This window comes from Scyliorhinus canicula, chromosome 8 (genome assembly GCF_902713615.1).
Source record: "Scyliorhinus canicula chromosome 8, sScyCan1.1, whole genome shotgun sequence".
In the NCBI taxonomy this organism is placed as follows: Eukaryota; Metazoa; Chordata; class Chondrichthyes; order Carcharhiniformes; family Scyliorhinidae; genus Scyliorhinus; species Scyliorhinus canicula.
In genome coordinates, this window is record NC_052153.1 from 47,110,158 (window position 1) to 47,135,071 (window position 24,914).

A 24,914-nucleotide genomic window follows, 5' to 3' on the forward strand; every position below is an offset into this window, starting at 1 on the left:
TGCATATCGGGGTCCAGACCGACGCTCCCTCCACCCTCTTGTACCTCCTCCACTGTCTCCAGATCCACAGTGTCGCCACCACCACCGGACTTGTGGAGTAACGGTTGGCAAGAACAGCCAAGGAGCTGTTATCAAAGCTCCCAGACTAGTACCTTTACATGACGCCGCTTCCAGCAACTCTCACGTTCCCCCCCCCCCCCATCCCCAATTGCCACCCCCCCAACCCGGAATGCGCTCCAACAGCAATCTCCTTACTCGCGGGGTCTTATTCGCCCACACAAAGCCCGTAATGATCTTACTCACCGGCTTTAAAAAGGCCTTGGGGATGGGGAGGCACTGAAAGACAAAACAAAAATCTGGGGAGGGCAGTCATTTTCACAGTCTGCACCCTCCCTGCCAGTGACAGTTGGCGCATGTCCCACCTTTTAAAGTCCCCTTCCATTTGCTCTACCAACCGGGTCAGGTTGAGCCTGTGCAGGGCATCCCATTTCCTGGCCACTTGTATACCCAGGTAGCAAAAACTTTTCTCTACCATCCTGAGCAGCAGCTCTTTCAGTCTCTCCTTCTGCCCCTTGGCCTGGATCACAAACAACTCGCTCTTTCCCATGTTCAGTTTGTACCCTGAAAAACTACCAAAATCCCTCAGGATCCGCAGAACCTCCCCCATCCCCTCCACAGAGTCCGAAATGTACAGGAGCAAATCATTCACGTAGAGCGAGACCCGAAGTTCCACCCGTCCCCTCCGAACCAGTCCCCGCAAGTTTGAGGCTCTCAGCATCATAGCTAGTGGTTCTATAGCTAGGGCAAATAGTAACGGGGAGAGGGGACACCCCTACCGCGTTCCCCGGTGAAGCTCGAAGTACCCCGACCTCAGCCGGTTTGTGCGTACACTTGCTACAAGCGCCTGGTACAGCAATTTCACCCAGCCAATAAAGCCCTCACCAAACCCGAACCTGCCCAGTGTTTCCCAGAGGTACCCCCACTCCACCCGGTCAAAGGCTTTCTCTGCGTCCATCGCTGTTATCACCTCCGCCTCCCCTGCCTCTGAGGGCATCATAATAATATTCAAAAGTCTCTGGACATTGGTACCAAGTTGTCTGCCTTTAACAAACCTAGTCTGGTCTTCCTCTATCACCCCTGGGACGCAATCCTCAATTCTTGTGGCCAGAATCTTAGCTAGCAATTTGGCATCCACGTTTAAAAGCGAAATAGGCCTGTCTGACCCACAATGTCCTTACCTCGTTTAAGAATGAGTGAGATCAAAGCCTGTGACATTGTTGGGGGAGGGTTCCTTTCTCTCTAGCCTCATTGAAGGTCCTCATCAGGAGTGGGCTCAATATTTCCGAAAATTTCTTATAGAATTCTATCTGGTAACCGTCCAGCCCCGGGGTTTTACCCGATTGCATGCCCTCTATATCGTTGATAATCTCCTCCAATTCAATCGGGAGCCCCCAACCCATCCACCAGGTCCTCTTCCACTTTTCAAAACCTGAACTGGTCCAAAAATTGCCTCATTCCTTCCGCTCCCATCGGGGGCTCCGACTTGTACAGTTTACTATAGAACCCATCACAAACCCTGTCTGATTCCCTATTACCCCGGCACACAACCCTCTATCTGCGATGCCAGCACATTCACCAAAAACTTTGCACCCACATTCAACAGCGAGTTAGGGCGGTACGATACACACTGCTCCAGGTCTTTGTCCTTGTGGTTGCTAAACCCGAGACACTACACTCGCTGTTGCTAAACCAGAGACACCCTTCCACCTCCTCTAACCTAAGGGAATATCAGGTAAGCTCTTCCTTTCTTTTTCTTGTTTTATCTAGAGGGGATGGCAGGGAAGGCAGTGCAATGTTCCTCCTGCAGAATGTTTGAGGTGAGGGATGCCATCAGTGTCCCCGCTGATTTCACCTGTGGGATGTGCACCCATCTCCAGGTTCCGGGGTTTAGATATTTCAGTAAGCTCAGGGAAGGTGGTAAAAGACGGGGAGGGGTGGCATTGTTAGTCAAGGACAGTATTACGATGGCAGAAAGGACGTTTGATGAGGACTCATCTACTGAGGTAGTATGGGCTGAGGTTAGAAACAGGAAAGGAGGTCACCCTGTTGGGAGTTTTCTATAGGCCTCCGAAAAGTTCCAGAGATGTAGAGAAAAGGATTGCAAAGATGATTCTGGATAGTAGCAAAGGTAACAGGGTAGTTGTTATGGGGGATTTTAACTTTCCAAATATTGACTGGAAACGCTATAGATCGAGTACTTTAGATGGGTCCGTTTTTGTCCAATGTGTGCAGGAGGGTTTCCTGACACAGTATTTTGATAGGCCATCAAGAGGCGAGGCCACATTGGATTTGGTACTGGGTAATGAACCAGGACAGGTGCTAGATTTGGAGGTAGGTGAGCACTTTGGTGATAGTGACCACAATTCAGTTACGTTTACTTTTGCGATGGAAAGGGATAGGTATATACCGCAGGGCAAGAGTTATAGCTGGGGAAAGGCAATTACGATGCGATGAGGCAAGACTTAGGATGCATAGGTTGGGGAAGGAAACTGAAGGGGATGGGCACAATTGAAATGTGGAGCTCGTTCAAGGAACAGCTACTGCGTGTCCTTGATAAGTATGTACTGTCAGGCAGGGAGGAAGTGGTCGAGTGAGGGAACTGTGGTTTACTACTAAAGTAGTTGAATCACTTGTCAAGAGGAAGGAGGCTTATGTAAAGATGAGACGTGAAGGTTCAGTTAGGGTGCTTGAGAGTTACAAGTTAGCTAGGAAGGACCTAAAGAGAGAGCTAAGAAGAGCCAGGAGGGAACACGAGAAGTCTTTGGCAGATAGGATCAAGAATAACCCTAAAGCTTTCTATGGTATGTCAGGATTAAAAGAATGACTAGGGTAAGAGTAGGGCCAGTCAAGGACAGTAGTGGGAAGTTGTGCGTGGAGTCTGAGGAGATAGGAGAGATGCTAAATCAATATTTTTCGTCAGTATTCACGCAGGAAAAAGACAATGTTGTCGAGGAGAATGCGGAGTTACAGGCTACTAGACTAGAAGGGCTTGAGGTTCATAAGGAGGAGGTGTTAGCAATTCTGGAAAGTGTGAAAATAGATAAGTCCCCTGGGCCGGATGGGATTTATCCTTGGATTCTCTGGGAAGCTAGGAAGGAGATTGCTGAGCCTTTGGCTTTGATCTTTATGTCGTCATTGTCTACAGGAATAGTGCCAGAAGACTGGAAGATAGCAAATGTTGTTCCCTTGTTCAAGAAGGGGAGTAGAGACAAGGCCGGTAACTATAGACCAGTGAGCCTTACTTCTGTTGTGGGCAAAGTCTTGGAAACGTTTATAAGAGATAGGATTTATAATCATCTAGAAAGGAATAATTTGATTAGGGATAGTCAACACGGTTTTGTGAAGGGTAGGTCATGCCTCACAAACCTTATTGAGTTTTTTGAGAAGGTGACCAAACAGGTGGACGAGGGTAAAGCAGTTGATGTGGTGTATATGGATTTCAGTAAAGCGTTTGATAAGGTTCCCCACGGTAGGCTATTGCAGAAAATACGGAGGCATGGGATTCAGGGTGATTTAGCTGTTTGGATCAGAAATTGGCTCGCTGTAAGAAGACAGAGGATGGTGATTGATGGGAAATGTTCAGCCTGGAGTTCAGTTACTAGTGGTGCACCACAAGTATCTGTTTTGGGGCCACTGCTGTTTGTCATTTTTATAAATGACCTGGAGGAGGGCGTAAAAGGATGGGTGAGTAAATTTGCAGATGACACTAAAGTCGGTGGAGCTGGAGACAGTGCGGAAGAATGTTGCAGGTTCCAGAGGGACATAGATAAGCTGCAGAGCTGGACTGAGAGGTGGCAAATGGAGTTTAATGCAGAAATGTGTGAGGCGATTCATTTTGGTAGGAATAACAGGAAGACAGAGTACTGGGCTAATGGTAAGATTCTTGGTAGTGTGGATGAGCAGAGAGATCTTGGTGTCCATATACATAGATCCCTGAAAGTTGCCACCCAGATTGATAGGTTGTTAAGAAGGCGTACGGTGTGTTAGCTTTTATTGGTAGAGGAATTGAGTTTCGGAGCCATGAGGTCATGTTGCAGCTGTACAAAACTCTGGTGCGGCCGTATTTGGAGTATTACGTGCAGTTCTGGTCGCCGCATTATAGGAAAGATGTGGAAGCATTGGAAAGGGTGCAGAGGAGATTGACCAGGATGTTGCCTGGTATGGAGGGAAGATCTTATGAGGAAAGGTGATTTAAGGCTGTTTTCGTTAGAGAGAAGGTTAAGAGGTGACTTAATTGAGACATACAAGATGATCAGATAATTAGATAGGGTGGACAGTGAGAGCTTTTTTCCTCAGATGGTGATGGCTAGCACAAGGGGACATAGCTTTAAATTGAGGGGAGATAGATATAGGACAGATGTCAGAGGTAGCTTCTTTACTCAGAGAGTAGTAAGGGCATGGAATGCCCTGCCTGCAACAGTAGTGGACTCGCCGACATTAAGGGCATTTAAATGGTCATTGGATAAACATATGGATGTTAAGGGAATAGCGTAGATGGGCTTTAGAGTGGTTTCACAGGTCGGCGCAACATCGAGGGCCGAAGGGCCAGTACTGCACCGTAATGTTCTATGTTCTTCAAGATAAGCGATATCAAGGCCTGCAACAGCTTTTGGGGGGGGGGGGGGGGGGGGGGGGGGGGGGGGGGGGGCCTGACCATCAACTCATTATACAATGCCAACTAGCAGTGGCCCCAGCTCCAACCCAAACTTCGAATAAAACTTGTCCGGGTACCCATCCGGCCCTGCGGCCTTTTCTCGCCTGCATCGCCCCATGTAATCCATCACCTTCCCTCAGCCCAATCGGGACCCCCAATCACTGAATCTTCACCTCCTCAACCCTCGGGAACACACTCCCATCCAAAAACCATCTCATCCCTTCACCCTATACAGCCTCTGATAGAAGGCCTCAAAAACCCCACTCACCCCCTCCGGCTCCGGTATCACTGTGCCCCTCCCATCCCTCATCCTTCCAATCTCTCTCCCCGCTGCCTGCTGCCTCAACCGATGTGCAAGCATCCTACTATTTTCCTCCCCATACTCATAAACTGCCCCTCTGGCTCTAGGCAGTTGTCCCACCACCTTTCCAGTGGACATCAGTCCAAACTCCAGCTGGAGCCTCTGCCTCTCCTTCAGTAACGCCTCCTCAGGTCGCAATGAATATCTCTGGTCCGCCCTCAGAATGTCCTCCACCAACTTCAGCCTCTCAGCCCGCTCCACTCTCTCCCTGTGCACCTGAATCGATACAAATTCCCCCCTTACCACCACTTTCAGTTTCTCCCACAACGTGGAGGCAGAAACCTCCCACATATTATTCAGCTCCACATAACGGCCACCCTCACCCTATCACATACCCTTTTGTCCATCAGTAAACCCACATCCAACCTCCACTGCGGTTGCTAAGCCTCCCCCTGCACCCACCTGAAAATCCACCCAGTATGGTGCGTGGTCAGAGACCACAAATCGCTGAATACTCCAATCCAACCAACTACAACACCTGATCTAAAGCAATCAATGCGAGTGTACACCCTGAGCATTTAAGAAATATGAAAACTTCCATTCGCTCCATAAACCTCAACTACTCCCTCGCCGTAGCAGAAACCTTCAGGGACCTAGGGCACAACCAATCCAACCCAGGATCCAGAACCATATTAAAATCTCCCTCCCCATAATCAGCCGGCGGGTATCCAGGTCTGGAATCTTCCAGAGAACCAACCTCAAGAATTCCAAAACATCCCAATTTTGGGCATATACATTCACTAGCACCACAGGCGTCCTTCTAGCTTCCAACTAATCATCACAAATCTACACCCATGATCGGCTACAATACTGTCAACCTCAAAAGGCAACCCAACCACCCCTCCACCGTTCCCTCCACAGGTCAACTTGCCACTCACCCCCATTAACTATCCAACCAGCTAGCATGGTGGCTCTCTCTTGAGGCCTTCATTCAACCCCCCCCTTCCCCACAACTGCCCTTCCATGAAAAGCAAGTAAAAAAAACACTCAACAGTCCAGACCCATATTCATTAAATACAACAATCTGGCCATTGTGTAAACCCAGATTCCCCACTTTAGCGTCTCCAGCGTCCTCACACACCTCCCAGTCCATGGTCTCTCACTCGCTTCCTCTGGAAAATCAAAATAAAACTCTTGATTCTGGTGTGTGACCCATAGACAAGCAGGATATAACACCCCAAACTTCACCCCTTCCTTATAGAGGGCAGCCTCGATCTGATTATAACCAGTCCGCCACTTGGTCAACTCCCCACCCAGGTCCTGTGTCGATCCTCAGCACATTTCCTTCTGAGGTGCACTTTTTCATTTGCTTCACCCACTTCAATATCTTCTCCTTATCAAGAAAACAACGCAGCCGCAGCACCATCGCCCTTGGTGGTTACCCTGCCTTCAGGTTCCTCCTCAGCTCGCTGTGCGCTCGATCCATGTCAGGGAGGGACAGTCAAAGACCCCCTCCCCCACCAATTTCTTCGACATACTCGGCACATTCTTTGTGACCCGTGTTCCGGAGATTCCGCCTCCTGGATCGTGTCTCGGGGTCGTCTACCTTCGCCCTCAACCTCTTTATGATTATCCGTCACGAGCCCCATCTCTGCCTCCAGCAAGGTCTCATGCTCCCCCACCGACTCCTCCACCATCTGGAGTGCCAGACCCTGCACCTCCAGCCTCTGCTCCACTCTCTTGATGGTCCCCCTAAGTGGCTCCACCACCTTTGCCAGGTCTTCGGAAGCCTCCCGCCTCCATTCAAAATGTCCACAAGCTGTTTGGTGTCTACCACTGGGTGGACAACGACTCCCCAGCACCCTCCGCCAACGTTTCCTGTGTCACACTTCGAATAAACTTTACTCAAGCTGCTGACTCTTGCTTTTTACACTCCTTGTCTGTAGGCCATAAATTAGCCCCACCAATGGAGTACTCCAATTCCTCAGTGCTCAGTCAGGTACCTCACACTCGCAAACATCCCCTAAACCAAGAAATTTCACCTCGAGTGGGAGCCACCCAATGTGTGACCATTCACTCCATGGCCTTCACCGCAAGTCTCATTTATCTGCAGATAGTAGTTTAGCCCAGTTTACTAGGGTCAGTTTCTTTCACATTACTTCATAGTCTGCTTCACTTTAAACCTTAGTTTTTGACTGCCTTCTCCCTTTGTAGAAAGGCAATGCAATTAGCAACCTCGCTATAGCCAGGAGTCTAGAAGGTGTGCCAATTGGATCCAGTATCATTGCATTTATCATATCAGTGTATGTATTAGTGAGGCACATGCTTAACCCTAAATGCTAAATCCCTCATGGTTGAAGTTGTTGAAGCAACTGAACCTATCCAGGTCTGAACTTCCAAGACATAATTTAGGACAGACATTGCAGGCCAAGAATTCAGTGTTGCTAGCCTCTAGATTGACCAAAGAAATATTGTATTTTCTTTTTGGGAAATCTAGGTTAGTATGAAAAAAACACTGAAGAGAACATTAAAGAATGGTTTCCTATGATTCAGTGAAAATGGCTGCTAATAATATTGGAAACAGTGAGATACATTTCCAGAATGGAATTAATGGCTTCCTGGGTTTGGCTGCAATTGGAATAAAACTAAAGAATCACTTAGTAAAACAGTAGGCTGGGCCTACACTGCTGCTTCAGGTATGGGTGAGTGAATAAAGTTCAGGGATAACCACATGTATTATTATCATAGCAACAAGTGGTTCTGTCAATCACTTGATGGTGATGGCTTTTTCCATTTGATGTTGAATCAGGAAGAACGATCATGTTACAATGCATGAATTTACAATTGGTTCCCTGCTTTTCTGCCAATGTCATTACTTGAAAGTATTGGCCCGTTGACAGTTTCACTGTTGCTGACTACATTTTCAGCAGCTTGTTCAAGTTGCCACCTTTTTGTGTGCAACTGTCAGCATGCAATTCATCCGAGTGTGGGAAAGCATTCCCGAACCCGTCCTCACTTCCAATAGGATCATAAGACCATAAGACATAGGAGCAGAATTAGGTCACCTGACCCATCTGCTCTGCCATTCAATCATGGCTGATATTATTCTCATCCCCATTCTTGTGCCTTCTTCCCATAACCCCTGATCCCCTTATCAAGAACCTATCCATCGGTCTTAAAAACACTCGGTTATTTGGCCTCCACAGCCTTCTGTGGCAGAGTTCCATAGATTAGCCACTCTCTGGCTGAAGAAATTCCTCCGCATCTCTGTTTTAAAGGTTCGTCCCTTTAGTCTTAGATTGTGTCCTCTGGTTCTAGTTTTTCCTACAAGTGGAAACATCCTTTCCACGTCCACTCTATCCAGGCCACGCAGTATCCTGTAAGTTTCAATACGATCCCCCCTCATCCTTCTAATCTTCAGCGAGTACAGACTCAGGGGCCACAACCGTTACTCATGCGACGAGCTCTTTACTCCAGGGATCATTCTTGTGAACCTCCTCTGGACCCTTTCAAAGGTCAGCCCATCCTTCCTTAGACACGGGATCCAAAACTGCTCACAAGTGTAAGCAAGAAATGGTGACTGGCTGATATTCCCCTTCAGGGGCATCAGGGAAATTATATCACCCCTAACACCAGCCAAGTCAAGACCAGTTAATGCACACAGACTGGGCATTTGGTTGCTCAATGGCTTATCCAGCTGAAATGACAAATATGCTGATAATTCATATGCACGGTGGCTCTTTTTGAAACAGACCAAAACACAAAAAATTAAGTATAAAATGTGTTGAACCGGACAACTGCAATAAAAAAGCAGAAATATTACACCTTCAACATGAGCTCTGCGAGTACCAACATTCAACGCGGAACAATGCAGCCAGGTGCAACTGTTCAAATTTTTTGAGAGAGCAACAAAATGGCATTTCCTGCCGTTGTTGCACAACTGAAAGGAATCAGCAAGAATAAAGCAGCTCGGCGACGCATTCTGAACACATGGCGTTGCTGAGAAAATTTTTGAAAAAAAGGATTTGCATCTTTAAAAACATATCTGAAACAAATTCAAATTAATGCACTAAGACATAAAGAGATCACCGAATGCCACATTCATTTTGCTCTACTTTGGTTTCTTTTAAGAAAAAGGTTTATTTTTAAATAAAGTTGGTTGATTTCTGAAATAAATCAATTGAAAGTGCAATGGACTGCCTGAAGTGTTACACTTGTTTAGTTACATTATAAATAACCTAAATGGCAGAAAATTATAATATAAAATATAAATTACAGCTAATTAAATTTTAAAATGGTCAAGAAAGTCTGCTCTTTAAAAGCACTGCACAATGTAGCCAAAGTCATAAAAAGCAAAAAGGTCCAGGACTCATTTTGGGACAGGTCAGCTGTTCCCATCTGGGGGAACCACAACTGGCCTCAGTATCATTCAGTTAGGGAGGGTAAACAAATCATCCAGAATTCTTGCTCCCAATCACTAACTGCATCAAATTTCATATGCAAATGGCACCAGAGGACTACAGGACAAGGCTGGCCTGTAACACCTTTGGAAGGTCAAAATACTGGCTTTCTAGGGTTACATCCAGTAAAGTCACTTACTGCAGCAAGAGTGCTCTCAGGAGCGACATTTGTGAGGGTAGGGCAGAAAAATAAATCAAGAAAATTGATTTTAGCTCACAACGGAGGATTAAATCTTTTTGACACCAAGTAAAGTATTGGTGAAACCAATCACTGGGGAATTACAGCAACCCAAATTTCTTTTAAGATTTCTCAAGATAACGAACAGCTAGTATTTATCGCCCATCCCTAGCCTAAGATGGTGATGGTTAGTTATCTTTGTAACCCACTGGTAGCAACTTGGATGCAACTGTAGGTTTTCTCGGCCACTTCTGAAGGCAGCTAAGAGTCAACTAGCTGATATGGGACTGGAGTGATATATGGACCACACCAGGCAAGGATGTCAGGTTTTGTTCCCTAAAGGGCATGAGTAAACCAGTTACATTTTTATACATTAAACAACTTGGTCAGTTGTACTGATACCAGCATTTTAATTAATTTTAAAAATGCTGCAACGGCAGTATATAAAACCGCCACAACAATATATAAACCCACAATCTTTGGAATGACAGCTCCTTTCATAAAGATACAATATCATGCCACCATTAATTGATCTAAAATTACATGACTAACTCACCACTAATTATACTAACCTGAATGTGTACGCATGTGTCTGGTCAGATGAGTTTTCTGAGAACTTGAATAAGGACACTGTGGGCATTTGTAAGGTCGTTCACCTGTGAATCAAGTGCGTGGACATTAAAAAGAGAATGTTACTCTATTGTAGAAGTTGAAAGGTTTCCGCAGAGCTGCCCAAAATGTACTCCGAGAGCCCTGGCAAATGAACATTCAAGGACTGAGATTTATTTCTAATTGGGCTTATATATCCTCACACCAGTATGTTTTGTAAACCTGAAGGTTTGAAAAAGCTGTTCCCGGTTGCCACTTTAGTAGCTAAATCCTAAATCAGATGGTATTAATAACTTAGCATACATGCAAATTAACGAGAACATGGATTTAAAGTTTACAAAATGTTTCTTCTCGGCTCCTATGCAGCCCCACAGTTGAAAAAAAGCTCAGACCACACCCTGTTTACATAAACAGAATCTTCTGAAGCAGATGCTGCATTGTTTCATCAACAGGGTTACATTGTTACTGCTTTGTGTGACACATGGCAATATCATTGTAGTTCGTTTGGCCTGTCTAGATCAGCCAAAATACAACTCCAATCAAAATTTTGGCTATCAAATAAAATAATTTTCACAACCTCAGGATCTCCCACAGCACTTCACATCCAATTGAGGACTTTGGAAGCATCATCGCTTTTCCACTGTAGGAAACACAGCAACCAATGTTCACACAGCAAGGTCCGACAAACAACAATGACCATAATCTGGCTGCGATTTAACTAAAAGGGATTAAAGTCCCACAGCAAGCCCGTTTAGCTCATAGCGCCGAGAAACACAAGGCTATAAAATGTGACTCACATTTGAGGAGGGGCCTCAGCGGGGAACATGCGGCCGAGGCTGCACACAGTCCCATTATGTACACCGTGAAGCTCCAGGCTGGGCACTGTATTCCACTGGAGGGAGGGGGTTGTCAGTGCGATGGTGGTGGGGAGGAGGCATCCCTGGGGAATCAGAGGTGTTGAGTGGTATGAGGGGAGACCCCTAGGGAGTTGGCACAGTGGTTGTGCCCTGTTGTGCAATTGAGGAGAGTCGCCTGAAATACGTCCTGTGGTGGGTCATTGTTAGAAGAGATATTAATTCTTCTAACTTTTTCTGGGTAACTGTTGGTGTAACCCAGTCAGATATATCCAAAGTTTGCAATTTAAATTACATTTTCCACCTGGATCCCACCCCAGGTTGTTAGTGAAAAAAGACTTGCACGGTTGACTAAGTTGGGTGTTTCCAATGCCTAAGTCAATACTGGATGATCAATCCAGTTTTATTCTTATCTTTTATTATAATGGTTTGCCACACCCAAGTGGCTGTTAGGCCATTTCAAAGGATAGTTATAGTCAACCATGTTGTTATGGATCTGGAATCACATGACAAACCAGGTAGGGATGGTAGCTTTCATTTCTCTTTAACAGCTTCCTACAGTCCAGTTAATGTAAATCCAAAACTCCCAATGTCATCCAGAGGTGTACACAGCCGAGCTCAGCAGCGTGTATGTATGTTTGGTCTTTTCATGGTCTGGATGTGCACTGCTCGAGTCCTTGCTGCTCTAGGTTAAGCATTGGTGGGTTCAACTCCGCCACTTCTGGTATTTGAACACATTATCTAGCCTGATAGTGCCATCAAGCATTCTCTAGTCACTGGTAACCTGCTCACTCATGCTCGGTTTGGATTCCATTAGGACTTTATAGCTTGGTCCAAACTGAGGGGTCTAGACAGAGTTTGTCCCCCTTGGCGGAAGGATCGAGAAGTAGAGGACATTGATTTATAAAGATTGGCAAAATAAGCAATGGAGACATGAGGAACAATTTTTTCATGCAGTTAGTGATTAGGATCTGGAATGAACTTCTTGATAACGTGGTGGGAAGGAGATTCAATCGTGGCTTTCAAAAGTGAATTTGATCTTTACCTGAATATCAGGAAAGAGCAGGGCTACAGGGAAAAGGTAGAGAGGTTAAAATAGTTTGCTGTTGCTGAGAGCCAGCACCAGATACAATGGGTCAAGTGGTTTCCTTTGGTGCTGTAACCATTCTATGACAATCAAGTACTTTTATGGTCACCATTGTCGAGACAAGTTTCTTATTCCATATTCATTTAATTACATTTAAATTCCCCAGCTGCTATGGAGGGATATGAAATCATCTTTGGAGCATTAGTCAATGCCTTTGTTACTGTTCCCTCGGTTGCTAACAAGATTTTGAAATCAATACTTTAAACTTTTCTGTCTCATATCACCTCCTGAAGTTTAAAGAAAGATCTGCTACCAATTCCAGTTTAGCTGTACTCACCTACCACCAGCATTGAGGATTTTTTTACATCAAAGGCACTCTTAAGTGAAACATTTTATTGTAGTGATTTTAGCTCCCAGTAAGAATCACTTTCAGCATATTGACGTTTCCAACAGTGCATCTTTCAGTTTTAATGCAATATTATCTGTGTATCTTTTACCAGAGATTATTTTCAACTGATTTTTCTTAAGCCTCGCACTAAAAAGGGGAAAGTGAAATATGGAACCAAGATAAACCTTTGGCACCTACTTCAAGACCTCACTAGAACTGATCCCATTTAATCACATATCAGGAGTTAAATGCCCTATCATTTTGCAGATCTCGACTGGATGGCACAGGGATGTGTCACACTATCTTTGCATTCAGCTGCATATTTGGCGCTGGAATGTGGCGACTAGGGGATTTTCACAGTAACTTCATTGCAGTGTTAATGTAAGCCTACTTGTGACAATAAAGATTATTATATTTAATTTCAGGAAACCAGAGTCAGTTTCTTTCCTTAACCTCCACTTGCGCCAAATAGTTGAAACCCCATAAAAGTGTGCTACGTGTACATTGGATTTTAATTATTTGTCGCACAATTTTATTTAAAGAGTCAACATATGGAAATGACTTCCATACATGAACTCAACATCCTGAAAGTAGGTCCATGTAATTGAACTTAAGTGAGGAGTAGATGAGAAATAGTTACATACGAACACAAGAAATAGTAATAGGCCATTCAGCCCTTTTGAGCCCGCTCCACCGTTCAATGAGATCATGGCTGACCATCTACTCAACACTATTTTCCTGTACTATCCCCATATCCCTGGATGTTTTTAAGATGTAGAAATCAATCTCAGTCTTTAACATACTCAATGTCTGAACCTCCTCAGCCTTTTGGGGCAGAGAATTCCAAAGAAATACCACCGCATTTTAGTCCTGAATGGCATGTCTCTTATTCTGAGACTGTCCCCTGGTTCTAGATCCCTCCCCCAGGCAGGGGAAACATCCTTCCTGCATCTATCCTGTTGAGCCTTGTAAGAATTGTGTGTTTGAATGAGCCAAAGGACAGCTGACTAAAAACCTATTCAAACAGCTGCATGTTAAGAAAGGAGGAGAAACAACCAAGGAAATTCTAGAACTTTGGGCCAAGGCATCCAAAGGCACATTGCCAATGACGGGGCAAAGGAAATGTGGCATACATAAGACGCTCGTGTTGGAGAGTCTCATGGCCAGAGGCAGTTAGATATAGGGACGAGATGATCATAGAAGGATTGGAACAAAAAGTTGAGAATTTTAAACTTGAGGTATTGGTGGACCAAGTGGCAGCATGGTAGCATGGTGGTTAGCATAAATGCTTCACAGCTCCAGGGTCCCAGGTTCGATTCCCGGCTGGGTCACTGTCTGTGTGGAGTCTACACGTCCTCCCCGTGTGTGCGTGGGTTTCCTCCGGGTGCTCCGGTTTCCTCCCACAGTCCAAAGATGTGCGGGTTAGGTGGATTGGCCATGCTAAATTGCCCGTAGTGTCCTAATAGTAAGGTTAAGGGGGGGAGTTGTTGGGTTACTGGTATAGGGTGGATACAGGGGTTTGAGTAGGGTGATCATTGCTCGGCACAACATCGAGGGCCGAAGGGCCTGTTCTGTGCTGTACTGTTCTATGTTCTGAGAGCAAATGTAGGCTATAAGAGTATGGGAATATTTTACTAACTAAATAAATAAATGCTTGGTGAAATTATGCAGTACACATTTTGATAGATCCAGTTTGTAGTTAGAACTGTTATCGGCAATAATTTTAATGATAACTGTCTGCAATAGATTGACTTTTATGTGGGAGAAATCTGTTACATAAGAACATAAGTTACATAGAACATAGAACAGTACAGCACACAACAGGCCCTTCGGCCCTCAATGTTGTGCCGAGCCATGATCACCCTACTCAAACCCACGTATCCACCCTACACCTGTAACCCAACAACCCCCCCCCCCCCTTAACCTTACTTTTATTAGGACACTACGGGCAATTTAGCATGGCCAATCCACCTAACCCGCACATCTTTGGACTGTGGGAGGAAACCGGAGCACCCGGAGGAAACCCACGCACACAGGGGGAGGACGTGCAGACTCCACACAGACAGTGACCCAGCCGGGAATCGAACCTGGGACCCTGGATCTGTGAAGCATTTATGCTAACCACCATGCTACCCTGCTGCCCCTGCAGGGAGTTACATGGCATCTAACTCCACAAGTATCAGTCGTTAAAGTTTATTTACAAAAGGTGCCGCCATATAAATGGTAGCTGCCTTTTAGTGTTTGTTAGAATCCCAATGGTCCCGGGACTAGAACCATAAGGTTCCCCAACTATCCATAGTCCACCACAAGGTGGCAATATGGGGCTCAGCACAGGGCTTTACCGCAGGACCTGAAGTCCTACAAGAATGCAGGAGCTTAGTATAGAGGACGACGTGCTTCTGTGGGGGACCCGCATGGTGGTCCCCGAAAATGGACTGCTCCTCATGGACCTCCACAATGGACACCCAGGCATGACCAAAATGAAAATGTTAATTTGCAGCTATGTTTGGTGGCCCGCATCGACAGACATCGAGTGGGTGGCCTAGTGCTGCGTCCAGTGTCACGCACGCCAGAAGTTGCCCCCTGCAGTCCCGCGCCACCTGTGGGAATGGTCAGGTCGTCTGTGTCTCACCTCCATATAGATTTTGCAAGCCCCTTTTAAGGCGCAATGTTCCTGGCCCTCATCGATGCCCATTCCAAGTGGATGGAGGTACTCAAGATATAGGCGACAACGGCCAAGGCCACCACTGAGAAATTCCGGCACATTTTCAGCACGCAGGGAATATTCGAGGTGCTGGTATCAGACAATGAGTGCGAAATCTGCGGCATTCTTGTCCGCTAATGGGATCCGTCAAGTGAGGACTGCCCCACACCACCAAGCTTCAAATGGTTTCCCCTTAACAAGAGTCCCAGCTGCATGGCCTGGTGGCAGGTGAGGGCAGGAGACCCTTCGGGGAGCGGAGGAGTATTTGGAATTGTCTTGTAATAAACCTTGTTTGGTCATTTCTACTACTGTCTATGAGTCTACTTACTGCGGATTCAACAGTGGTAAAATGCTGGACTTCTCATCAAAAATCAGAAAGCCAGAGCCTACCTAACCTAGGAAAGCCCCCAACAAGAGTCACCCGTTCTCTGGTTTAGGTTTAGAAGGGACAGGAGAAAGATTTAACTTGTGTCCTTTGTCCAGAGCTACCATTCAATCTTTCACCATTATTTAAAATGTCAGAGGTGAAGAGGAGGGTGGGAAGGAAGATCAGGCAATTTGCAGAGGCTGCTGCTGCCAATACTAGATAGGTCTTGCTGCACACAAGCTACAACACTGCAAGTTGTAGTGAGTAAGATCCATCTACAAGCAGGGAGAAGGCACAAACTCTGGCGAACAGTTTCATAAACAACAGTCCGTATTCTGGCACCTTGCTGAAATGACATTTGAGAGCCCAGTCTCACGTAACAGAGATATTGCAGGTTGATGTGAATTAATGTCCATTCGCATCCACCCCAATCTGGGTAATTAGATATTGAGTAGGAACCCTGATCAGTCTTTTCCTCTCTAATCAAGAGGTTGATATTAACTATAGCACTCCTACTGTCGCTTTGTCCGATATCAGCTAACTCAGCAGATTAGGGGACTGAAACTGTTGAATTTCTGGTTGCTAGGGTTTAAGGCTTTGAAAATCACAAACTAGTGAAATTACAAACTAGTTGTTAAATTTCCAACAGTCTACGCAAGAATTACTATAAAAGATCAAACACCAATAAGTCATCTTGAATCAGTTTCAAGAAGGGTGCATGAAGAAATCCATGGTTTAACAAGCATTACTAACTAAATTCAAAGATGAATCAGTCCTTAAGGGAAGCACATCAAATTATGCACTCACCTCTAACAATTTTTGACCAGAACAAAAAAAACCCAAAAAAGAAAGTCAGCCATCAGTGCCTCTGGAAGGTGGACATTGATCTAATCCTGGTTATCCTGCCAATCCGTGATGCCCAGCAGATGTGGTCCAATGTTAAGAATATCCAAGACTAGGGCAGCACGTGGCATAGTGGTTAGCACTGCTGCCTATGGCGCTGAGGATCCGCGTTCGAATCCCGGCCCTGGGTCACTGTCCGTGTGGAGTTTGCGCATTCTTCCAGTGTCTGCGTGGGTTTCACCCCCACAACCCAAAGATGTGCAGGTTAGGTGGATTAGCCACACTAAATTGCCCCTTAATTGGGAAGAAAACTTATAAAAACAAAAAAAATCCAAGATTACGTTTGAAATGTTTGATTATTTACCCATGTGCAGATTTTGAACTAATTTAAATTATTTAATCAAACTCAACTCAAAGAATTGCCCAACATTAGGCATTCTTCAACTGTTTCCGTACTAGCCCAGGCCTTTATGCAGCAAATCAGCACAAGCGGGCCTTACAGGGAACCTGGACTGCAACTGTGGTGCACCCCAATCAATGACTCACATCACTGAAGACTGTCCTCTGACTAAATTCAGCAGAGGGCTTGGACAGCGCTCCACTTAGCCACTGCGGAAGCTATTGCCTAGCTTGGTGATTACTGCAAACACTAAAAAAAAAGATTAACCCACATACTGGAATAGCTTTATTAGTGTGAGCAGGGGATAACTGCTTTGGAGTGCACACCCTCGAGATCAGCAGCAAAAGATTTGCAATTCAATAGAAAGTAACCTGAATAGACTCAACTCAGTATTCAGAGTTGGCACTGAAGTCTGCAAGGGGTATAGTGAGTAGCATCCCTGACTCAGTCAGAAGTTCCAGGACTGGATGGCCAAGGAAGATGTATTCATAATGCAGCCAAACAGACGGAATAGCAACCTGCATATCCTTCCAACACATGCCAATTACAAGCAGTCAAGTGCAGGAGAGATTCCCGGTCCGTAATGTGATATGAAACAAAGTTGGAACCTCTACTATCATTATTCATAGCTCCCGACTACAACATGCATGTGAAACTGCATGTTGCCACCGCAACTCGACTCCAACTGCATGCACACACACACCATCTGGTCTGCTACAAATTGGGGCAATCGGGGCCTCCTGATCGGCGGGGGGGGGGGGATTTAACTGTGTACAGGACTCACTGATGGGCAGATCAAACCCCAGAATGGGGAAATCGGCAGGCAAGGCTAGGAATCTGGGAACATTTATGGAGCATATGGGGTCAGTGGACCCACGGTGGTTATTGCATCCATGTGAGAAGGAATTCCCATTCCTCTTACACAAGGTCTATATCCACATTGACTTCTATGTAGTGGGAAAATTGATGCTTCCAGAAAGTCAGAGTGGCATACACCACAATTGTAATCTCCAACCACGTTCCACGTTACATGGATGTGAGGTTGGAGAAGGGCCATGCCCAACGCCCCATATGGATGTTAGGCATGACCCTCTTGGCCAACAAGGTCTTCTGTCAGAAAACATCACAGGCGAGTATATTACGAACAACCGGAACAGGGAAGTCTCACCTTTCACATTCTGGGAGGCACTGAAGGTTACGATCAGGGGAGAAATTATTGCCTACAAGGTGCATAGAGATAGGGAAGAGAGGGCAGCTAGGCAACAACTGATAGACTCCACACTGAAGGTCGGCAGTAGGTACTGCGAGGCCCCAACCGTAGAACTCCTGGCAGAGAGGAAGAAGCTACAAATGGACTTTACAGTGGACCTTCTATGAGCACAGAAAGAAGGCTAGCCGCCTGCTGGATCACCAGCTGAGAAAGCAGGCAGCCACAAGGGAACTAGCGCAGGTGAATGATAGACGAACCAGAAAAAGGTCAACAAAGCTTTCAAGACCTTCTACTGTACACCTCCGAGCCCCCCCCCCCCCCGACGGGGAATGAAACGGTTCCTCAATATTCTGGATGTGCCAGTCGTGGGGGATGATAGACAGAGGGAGCTGGAAGCACAAATAGGGCTGGGAGAGATCATGGAGAGCAACAACTCCATGCAGGCGGGGAAGGCGCTGGGACCCAACGGGTTCCCGGCGGACCTTTGCAAAAAATTCATGCCGGCTCTCACCCTGCACCTGTGGGAGATATTCACAGACTCACTAGCGAGGGGCACCCTGCCTCCAACTCTAACACAGGCCACCATATTACAGATTCCCAAAAAGACAAAAGGCCCAATGGATCATACAGACCCATTTCCCTGCTCAATATGAAGACGAAAATACTCGCAAAAGTCCTGGCCAAGAGACTGGAGAAGTGAGTACCAGAGGTGGTCACAGAAGACCAGACAGGCTTTGTTAAAGGTAGACAGCGAACTGTGAACATCAGACGGCACTTGAATGTGATACTGATCCCATCCGGTGAAGAGAACACTGAAGTGATTGTCTCCCTGGACGCAAAGGCGGCCTTCATCCGAGTCGAGTGGAAGTACCTCATGAAGGTACCAGAGCGGTTTGGGATGGGGACAAGGTTCGGCCGAAAAGGAACAACATGTAAACTATAACCATCTCATCTAACTTTGACCAATGTACAGTGTAAAAATGTAAACTTTTTTTTAAAATGAAATGTACAAAATAGAACGTTATTAAATTTGTTATCATACTGAATAAAACCCGTAGTGTTAAAAAAAACATCAGAAGTGGGGATTTTCGCTGATGACTGCGAACGGTACTGGAGCAGTGCATGTCCAAATGCAGCAAGAAACGGACAATATTCAGGCTTGGGCTGACAAGTGGCAAGCTGCATTTGCATCATACAAGTGCCAGGCAATGACCATCTCCTACAAGAGAGGATCTAACCATCAAGGTTCCTAACACAGCACCTTCCAAACCCCTGACCACTACCATCAGAAGAACAAGAGCAGCAGATACCTGGGAACTCAGGGCGGCACGATGGTGCAGTGGTTAACACTGCTGCCTACGGCACTGAGGATCCGTCTTCGATCCCGGCCCCGGGTCACTGTCTGTGTGGAGTTTGCACATTCTCCCTATGTCTGCGTGGGTTTCACCCCCTCAACCCAAAGATGTGTAGGTTACGTGGATTGGCCACGCTAAATTATCCCTTAAATGGAAAAAAATAATTGGGTACTCCAAATTTATTTTTAAAAAATAACTGGGAACCTCACCACCTGCAGGTTCCCCTTCAAGTCACTCCTCACCCCATCTTGGAAATATATCGTTGTTCTTTCACTGCCGCTGGGTCAAAATCCTGGAACTCCGTGCCTAACAGTACTGTGGGTGTACCTATACCTCGGGGACTGCAGCGGTTCAAGGCGGCAACTCACCACCACCTTCTGATGGGCAATGAATGCCAGTGACACCCACATCTCAATCAAACTAATTTTTTTTTAAATTACTTCGGTGGGTTAGCACTGCGGCCTCACGGTGCTGAGGTCCCAGGTTCGATCCTGACCCCGGGTCACTGGCCGTGTGGCGTTTGCACATTCTCCCCGTGTTTGCATAGGTTTCACCCCCACAACCTAAAAATGTGCAAGCTAGGTGGATTGGACACATTAAATTGCTCCTTAATTGGGAAAAATTTAAATTTAAAAATAAATAAATAATTTTGAAATAAGGCCATGTAAATTCTGGTAGGTAAATGTAAAAAGTCCTAAGTACTATTTTGACTTCCTGATATGCTGGCGAACCAACATCAGTTTTCTCACAGCTTTTTTCAGTACCTTGTGTTCAAATTGCCAAGTGCATTTCCAACCTAATAACTGTGACTATGGTCGATTGGCTGTAATACATTTTGGGACAGCTTGGAGGTGCAATATAAAGCAAGTCTTTCTTACTTTTACATCCTTGCCACCTTTTGCCAATTCTGCAAATGATTCAAAGTGATCCCAAACAAGCCTCTTTACTGAGATTATTCTGCAGCATTAATGTAAGCACAATAGCACAATGGTTAGCACAGTTGCTTCACAGCTTCAGGGTCCCAGGTTTGATTCCTGGCTTGGGTGACTGTCTGTGCGGAGTCTGCACATTCTCCCAGTGTCTGCGTGGGTTTCCTCCGGGTGCTCCGGTTTCCTCCCACAGTCCAAAGATGTGCAGGTTAGGTAGATTGGCCATGATAAATTGCCTTTAGTGTCCAAAAATGGGAGGTGGGGTTACTGGGCTACGGGGATAGAGTGGAGGCGTTGCCTTAAGTGGGGTGCTCTTTCAAAGAGCCGGTGCAGATTCGATGGGCCGAATGGCCTCCTTCTGCACTGTAAATTCTATGATTCTGTGTCCATAAGTATTTTGTAGATAAGTATTTTGAGGATTTGAAACAAACAGCAATGCTGATGCTGCATCAAAAGGCATGGCACATGAACTCCAAATCTATTTTGTACTACCTCTACTAATATGACCACTCTACCTTATTTTTGGCAGGAGAATTGGTGTGCTTTAATACACTGCCTCAGCTTGGCTCATTCAGCAACACACTTGCTCAAGTCAAGCATCATTCAAGATTTGAGCACCAATCTAGACTGACACTTCAGTGCAGTACTGAGGAACCGGTGAACCGTCGGTGCTGTCTATTGAATGAGATATTAAACCCACCTACCTGATCTAAAAGATCCCCACCACTAACTGAAGAAGAGGGAGATCTCCTAGTGTTATATCAACATTCCCCTATTAACCACCATGACCACGTTCAGATAAGCTGATCATTGATATTATTTGGTAGATTGTTTGGGCTTTGCTGTGTGCAATTTGCAGATGTACCGCCCACATAGTAACTTGAAACATAACTCATTGCTTGCATGGGATGCGACAAAATTATTTCTTTGAAAATCTAGCATTAAACAATTCCCGCACAATCGCCTGACTTGCTTTCCAGAACGAATGATGCCATACCTGTGTGTGTTCGCATGTGCTGCACGTAATTGTTCTTTCTGTCAGAGAAATAAGAGCACTGTGAACAAGTATAAACCTTGCGGGGAAAGTGGTTCCGCAAATGCTTTTTCCAGTGATATTCACTGACAGTAGTGTATGTGCAGATGATACATTTATAAACTTTCTCGTTCTCTCCAACTTTGTCATGATGTTTGAGATGTGCCAAATAATGATCGTATCGGTTGGTGTTATATCCACATCTATCGCAGCGAATGGGACCTTTAGAAATATCAGTCTCTTCAGGAAGAGGATCTGGACCTTTGGATTTGGTTTGTTTTTCTGCATTTTCCTCCACAATAAACTTTTTGGCACTATGTACTTTGATGTGATGCACAAACTCCACCTCGGACTCTGCTTCATACTGGCAGGGGCGACAGCGAAATGGTTTGGATTTTTTCCCCTTGTCAGCCAAACTCTCCTGATTCACCACTTCTGTTGAATCTGCACCCGAGTCGCAAGTGTCTTGGGAAGAACTCTCAGAACTGTCCTTTGTTGGAAAACTTGGTAAAACGGGATTTTCTGCACTTAAACTTTCAGATTGCAATGCATCGTTCACATCAGTTCTCAAATCATCCTCATTGTCTGATAAATTTTCATTCACCGTTTTTAATTCTGCCATCTGTCTATCCTCCCCCTGATAGTCGTAACAGCTTATGTCACCGGTTAAGGCAACATTTGCCAACATAACCAGCTGTGGTGCTGCAGTCAAGTCATTCTTGGAAAGATAATTAAGCCCACAGATTTCCTCGTCTGAAGAAATTCCAACACTGGAGTGAGAAAACATACTGGTCCCACTTGCTTGCTCGAGTACTTCTGCAGCCATCTTTGATTCTCTGTGTGGAAAAGCACAAAATGATCTGAATAAATTGGCCGTTGATCTAGTCCACAAATTAAAATCCGACAAGTTCCATTATTTTGCGGCATCAGTTTAGTCAGATTTCTGCACCAAGAAACTTGAACAAAGGTAGAGCACTTGAGGTTGTACAGATATGTTAATTTTTTAAAAATAAATTTAGAGTGCCCAATTCATTTCATCCAAATAAGGGGTAATCCACCTACCCTGCACATCTTTGGGTTATGGGACGAAACCCACACAAACACGGAGAATGTCTAAACTCCACACGGACAGTGACCCAGAGCCGGGATTGAACCTGGGACCTCAGCGCCGTGAAGCAGCAGTGCTAACCACTGCGCCACGGTGCTGCCCCATACAGATATATTCGTATAGCAAATTGCAAATATCTAACTGTTTCAAACAGAACTGCACATGTTTGTTAAATTCAAAGGAAACTTTCTTTATATGTGACAACTTTGGATCACTTACTGAGGCTCAATACAGAGGAAAACTCCAGATTAAATCCAGTTTGAAAAGATTAGTCACCATGAGTTCTAAATGTCAGCAGAACGTAGAACATACAGTGCAGAAGGAGGCCATTCGGCACATCGAGTCTGCACAGACCCACTGAAGCCCTTACTTCCACTCTATCACTGTAACCCAATAACCCACCCTTACCTTTTTTGGACACCAAGGGCAATTTATCATGGCCAATCCACCCAACCTGCATGTCTTTGGACTGCTCATTATAGGCCTGGGCACCAGCAAACAGTTATAAAGAAACTAAAAGTTTCATCCATCTTTGCATTGACCACAGTATGTTGCGTGGGGCCGCCGCCACAGGCGGCCGGAAGTGCAGGACCCTGTATCGGCAGCCGGAGCTGCGAAGGCTACTTCAGGGCCCTACTAGCCCCCTTCAAAACGGATAATCACTCTGGACTTCTAGAAAAACATCCAGAGTGATTCACTCCCGTTTTCTCATGGGCGTGGAGACATAGCCGCATTCTCTCAGAAATCCGGCCACTGTCTAGGGACGGTGGGGCCCTATTTGGCAGAGAGAGGGAGGAGCACAGATGGGAGGGGAAAAGGAAGGGAGGAAAACAGTCGGAGGGTGCACTATCCCGCGGAGTGGAGGGAGGGAGACGCGCTCTCCCGCGGAGTGGAGGGAGGGAGACGCGCTCTCCCGCGGAGTGGAGGGAGGGAGACGCGCTCTCCCGCGGAGTGGAGGGAGGGAGACGCGCTCTCCCGCGGAGTGGAGGGAGGGAGACGCGCTCTCCCGCGGAGTGGAGGGAGGGAGACGCGCTCTCCCGCGGAGTGGAGGGAGGGAGACGCGCTCTCCCGCGGAGTGGAGGGAGGGAGACGCGCTCTCCCGCGGAGTGGAGGGAGGGAGACGCGCTCTCCCGCGGAGTGGAGGGAGGGAGACGCGCTCTCCCGCGGAGTGGAGGGAGGGAGACGCGCTCTCCCGCGGAGTGGAGGGAGGGAGACGCGCTCCCCCGCGGAGTGGAGGGAGGGAGACGCGCTCTCCCCCGCGGAGTGGAGGGAGGGAGACGCGCTCCCCCGCGGAGTGGAGGGAGGGAGACGCGCTCCCCCGCGGAGTGGAGGGAGGGAGACGCGCTCTCCCGCGGAGTGGAGGGAGGGAGACGCGCTCCCGCGCAGTGGAGGGAGGGAGACGCGCTCCCCCGCGGAGTGGAGGGAGGGAGACGTGCTCTCCCCGCGGGAGTGGAGGGGAGGGAGACGCGCTCTCCCCCGCGGAGTGGAGGGAGGGAGACGCGCTCTCCCCCGCGGAGTGGAGGGAGGGAGACGCGCGCTCCCCGCGGAGTGGAGGGAGGGAGACGCGCTCCCCGCGGGAGTGTGAGGGAGGGAGACGCGCTTCCCCCGCGGTGAGTGGAGGGAGGGGAGACGCGCTCCCACGCGGAGTGGAGGGAGGGAGACGCGCTCCCCCGCGGAGTGGAGGGAGGGAGACGCGCTCCCCCGCGGAGTGGAGGGAGGGAGACGCGCTCCCCCGCGGAGGTGGAGGGAGGGAGACGCGTTCCCCGCGGAGTGGAGGGAGGGAGACGCGCTCCCCCGCGGACGTGGAGGGAGGGAGACGCGCTCCCCCGCGGAGTGGAGGGAGGGAGACGCGCTCCCCCGCGGAGTGGAGGGAGGGAGACGGCGCTCCCCCGCGGAGTGGAGGGAGGGAGACGCGCGCCCCCGCGGAGTGGAGGGAGGGAGACGCGCTCCCCCGCGGAGTGGAGGGAGGGAGACGCGCTCCCCCGCGGAGTGGAGGGAGGGAGACGCGCTCCCCGCGGAGTGGAGGGAGGGAGACGCGCTCCCCGCGGAGTGGAGGGAGGAGACGCGCTCCCCCGCGGAGTGGAGGGAGGGAGACGCGCTCCCCCGCGGAGTGGAGGGAGGGAGACGCGCTCCCCCGCGGAGTGGAGGGAGGGAGACGCGCTCCCCCGCGGAGTGGAGGGAGGGAGACGCGCTCCCCCGCGGAGTGGAGGGAGGGAGACGCGCTCCCCGCGGAGTGGAGGGAGGGAGACGCGCTCTCCCGCGGAGTGGAGGAGGGAGACGCGCTCTCCCGCGGAGTGGAGGGAGGGAGACGCGCTCTCCGCGGAGTGGAGGGAGAGAGACGCGCTCTCCCGCGGAGTGGAGGGAGGGAGACGCG

The 24,914-nt window shown here is 47.5% G+C and overlaps 1 protein-coding gene across 1 annotated transcript in view; it reads right to left on the reverse strand.

Annotated features, from left to right (window-relative positions):
* Positions 1-22,265, reverse strand: part of rest (RE1-silencing transcription factor) — a 41,924-nt gene extending 19,659 nt beyond the window's left edge. Inside the window, exons 1-2 of the mRNA XM_038804474.1 lie at positions 21,397-22,265; positions 10,226-10,309 (exon numbers count right to left, since the gene is read on the reverse strand). Of these exons, the coding sequence (XP_038660402.1) occupies positions 10,226-10,309; positions 21,397-22,258 (946 nt within the window). The 5' untranslated portion in view covers positions 22,259-22,265. The remainder of the gene's footprint in view (positions 1-10,225; positions 10,310-21,396) is intronic.
* Between the last annotated feature and the right edge of the window lie 2,649 nt (positions 22,266-24,914).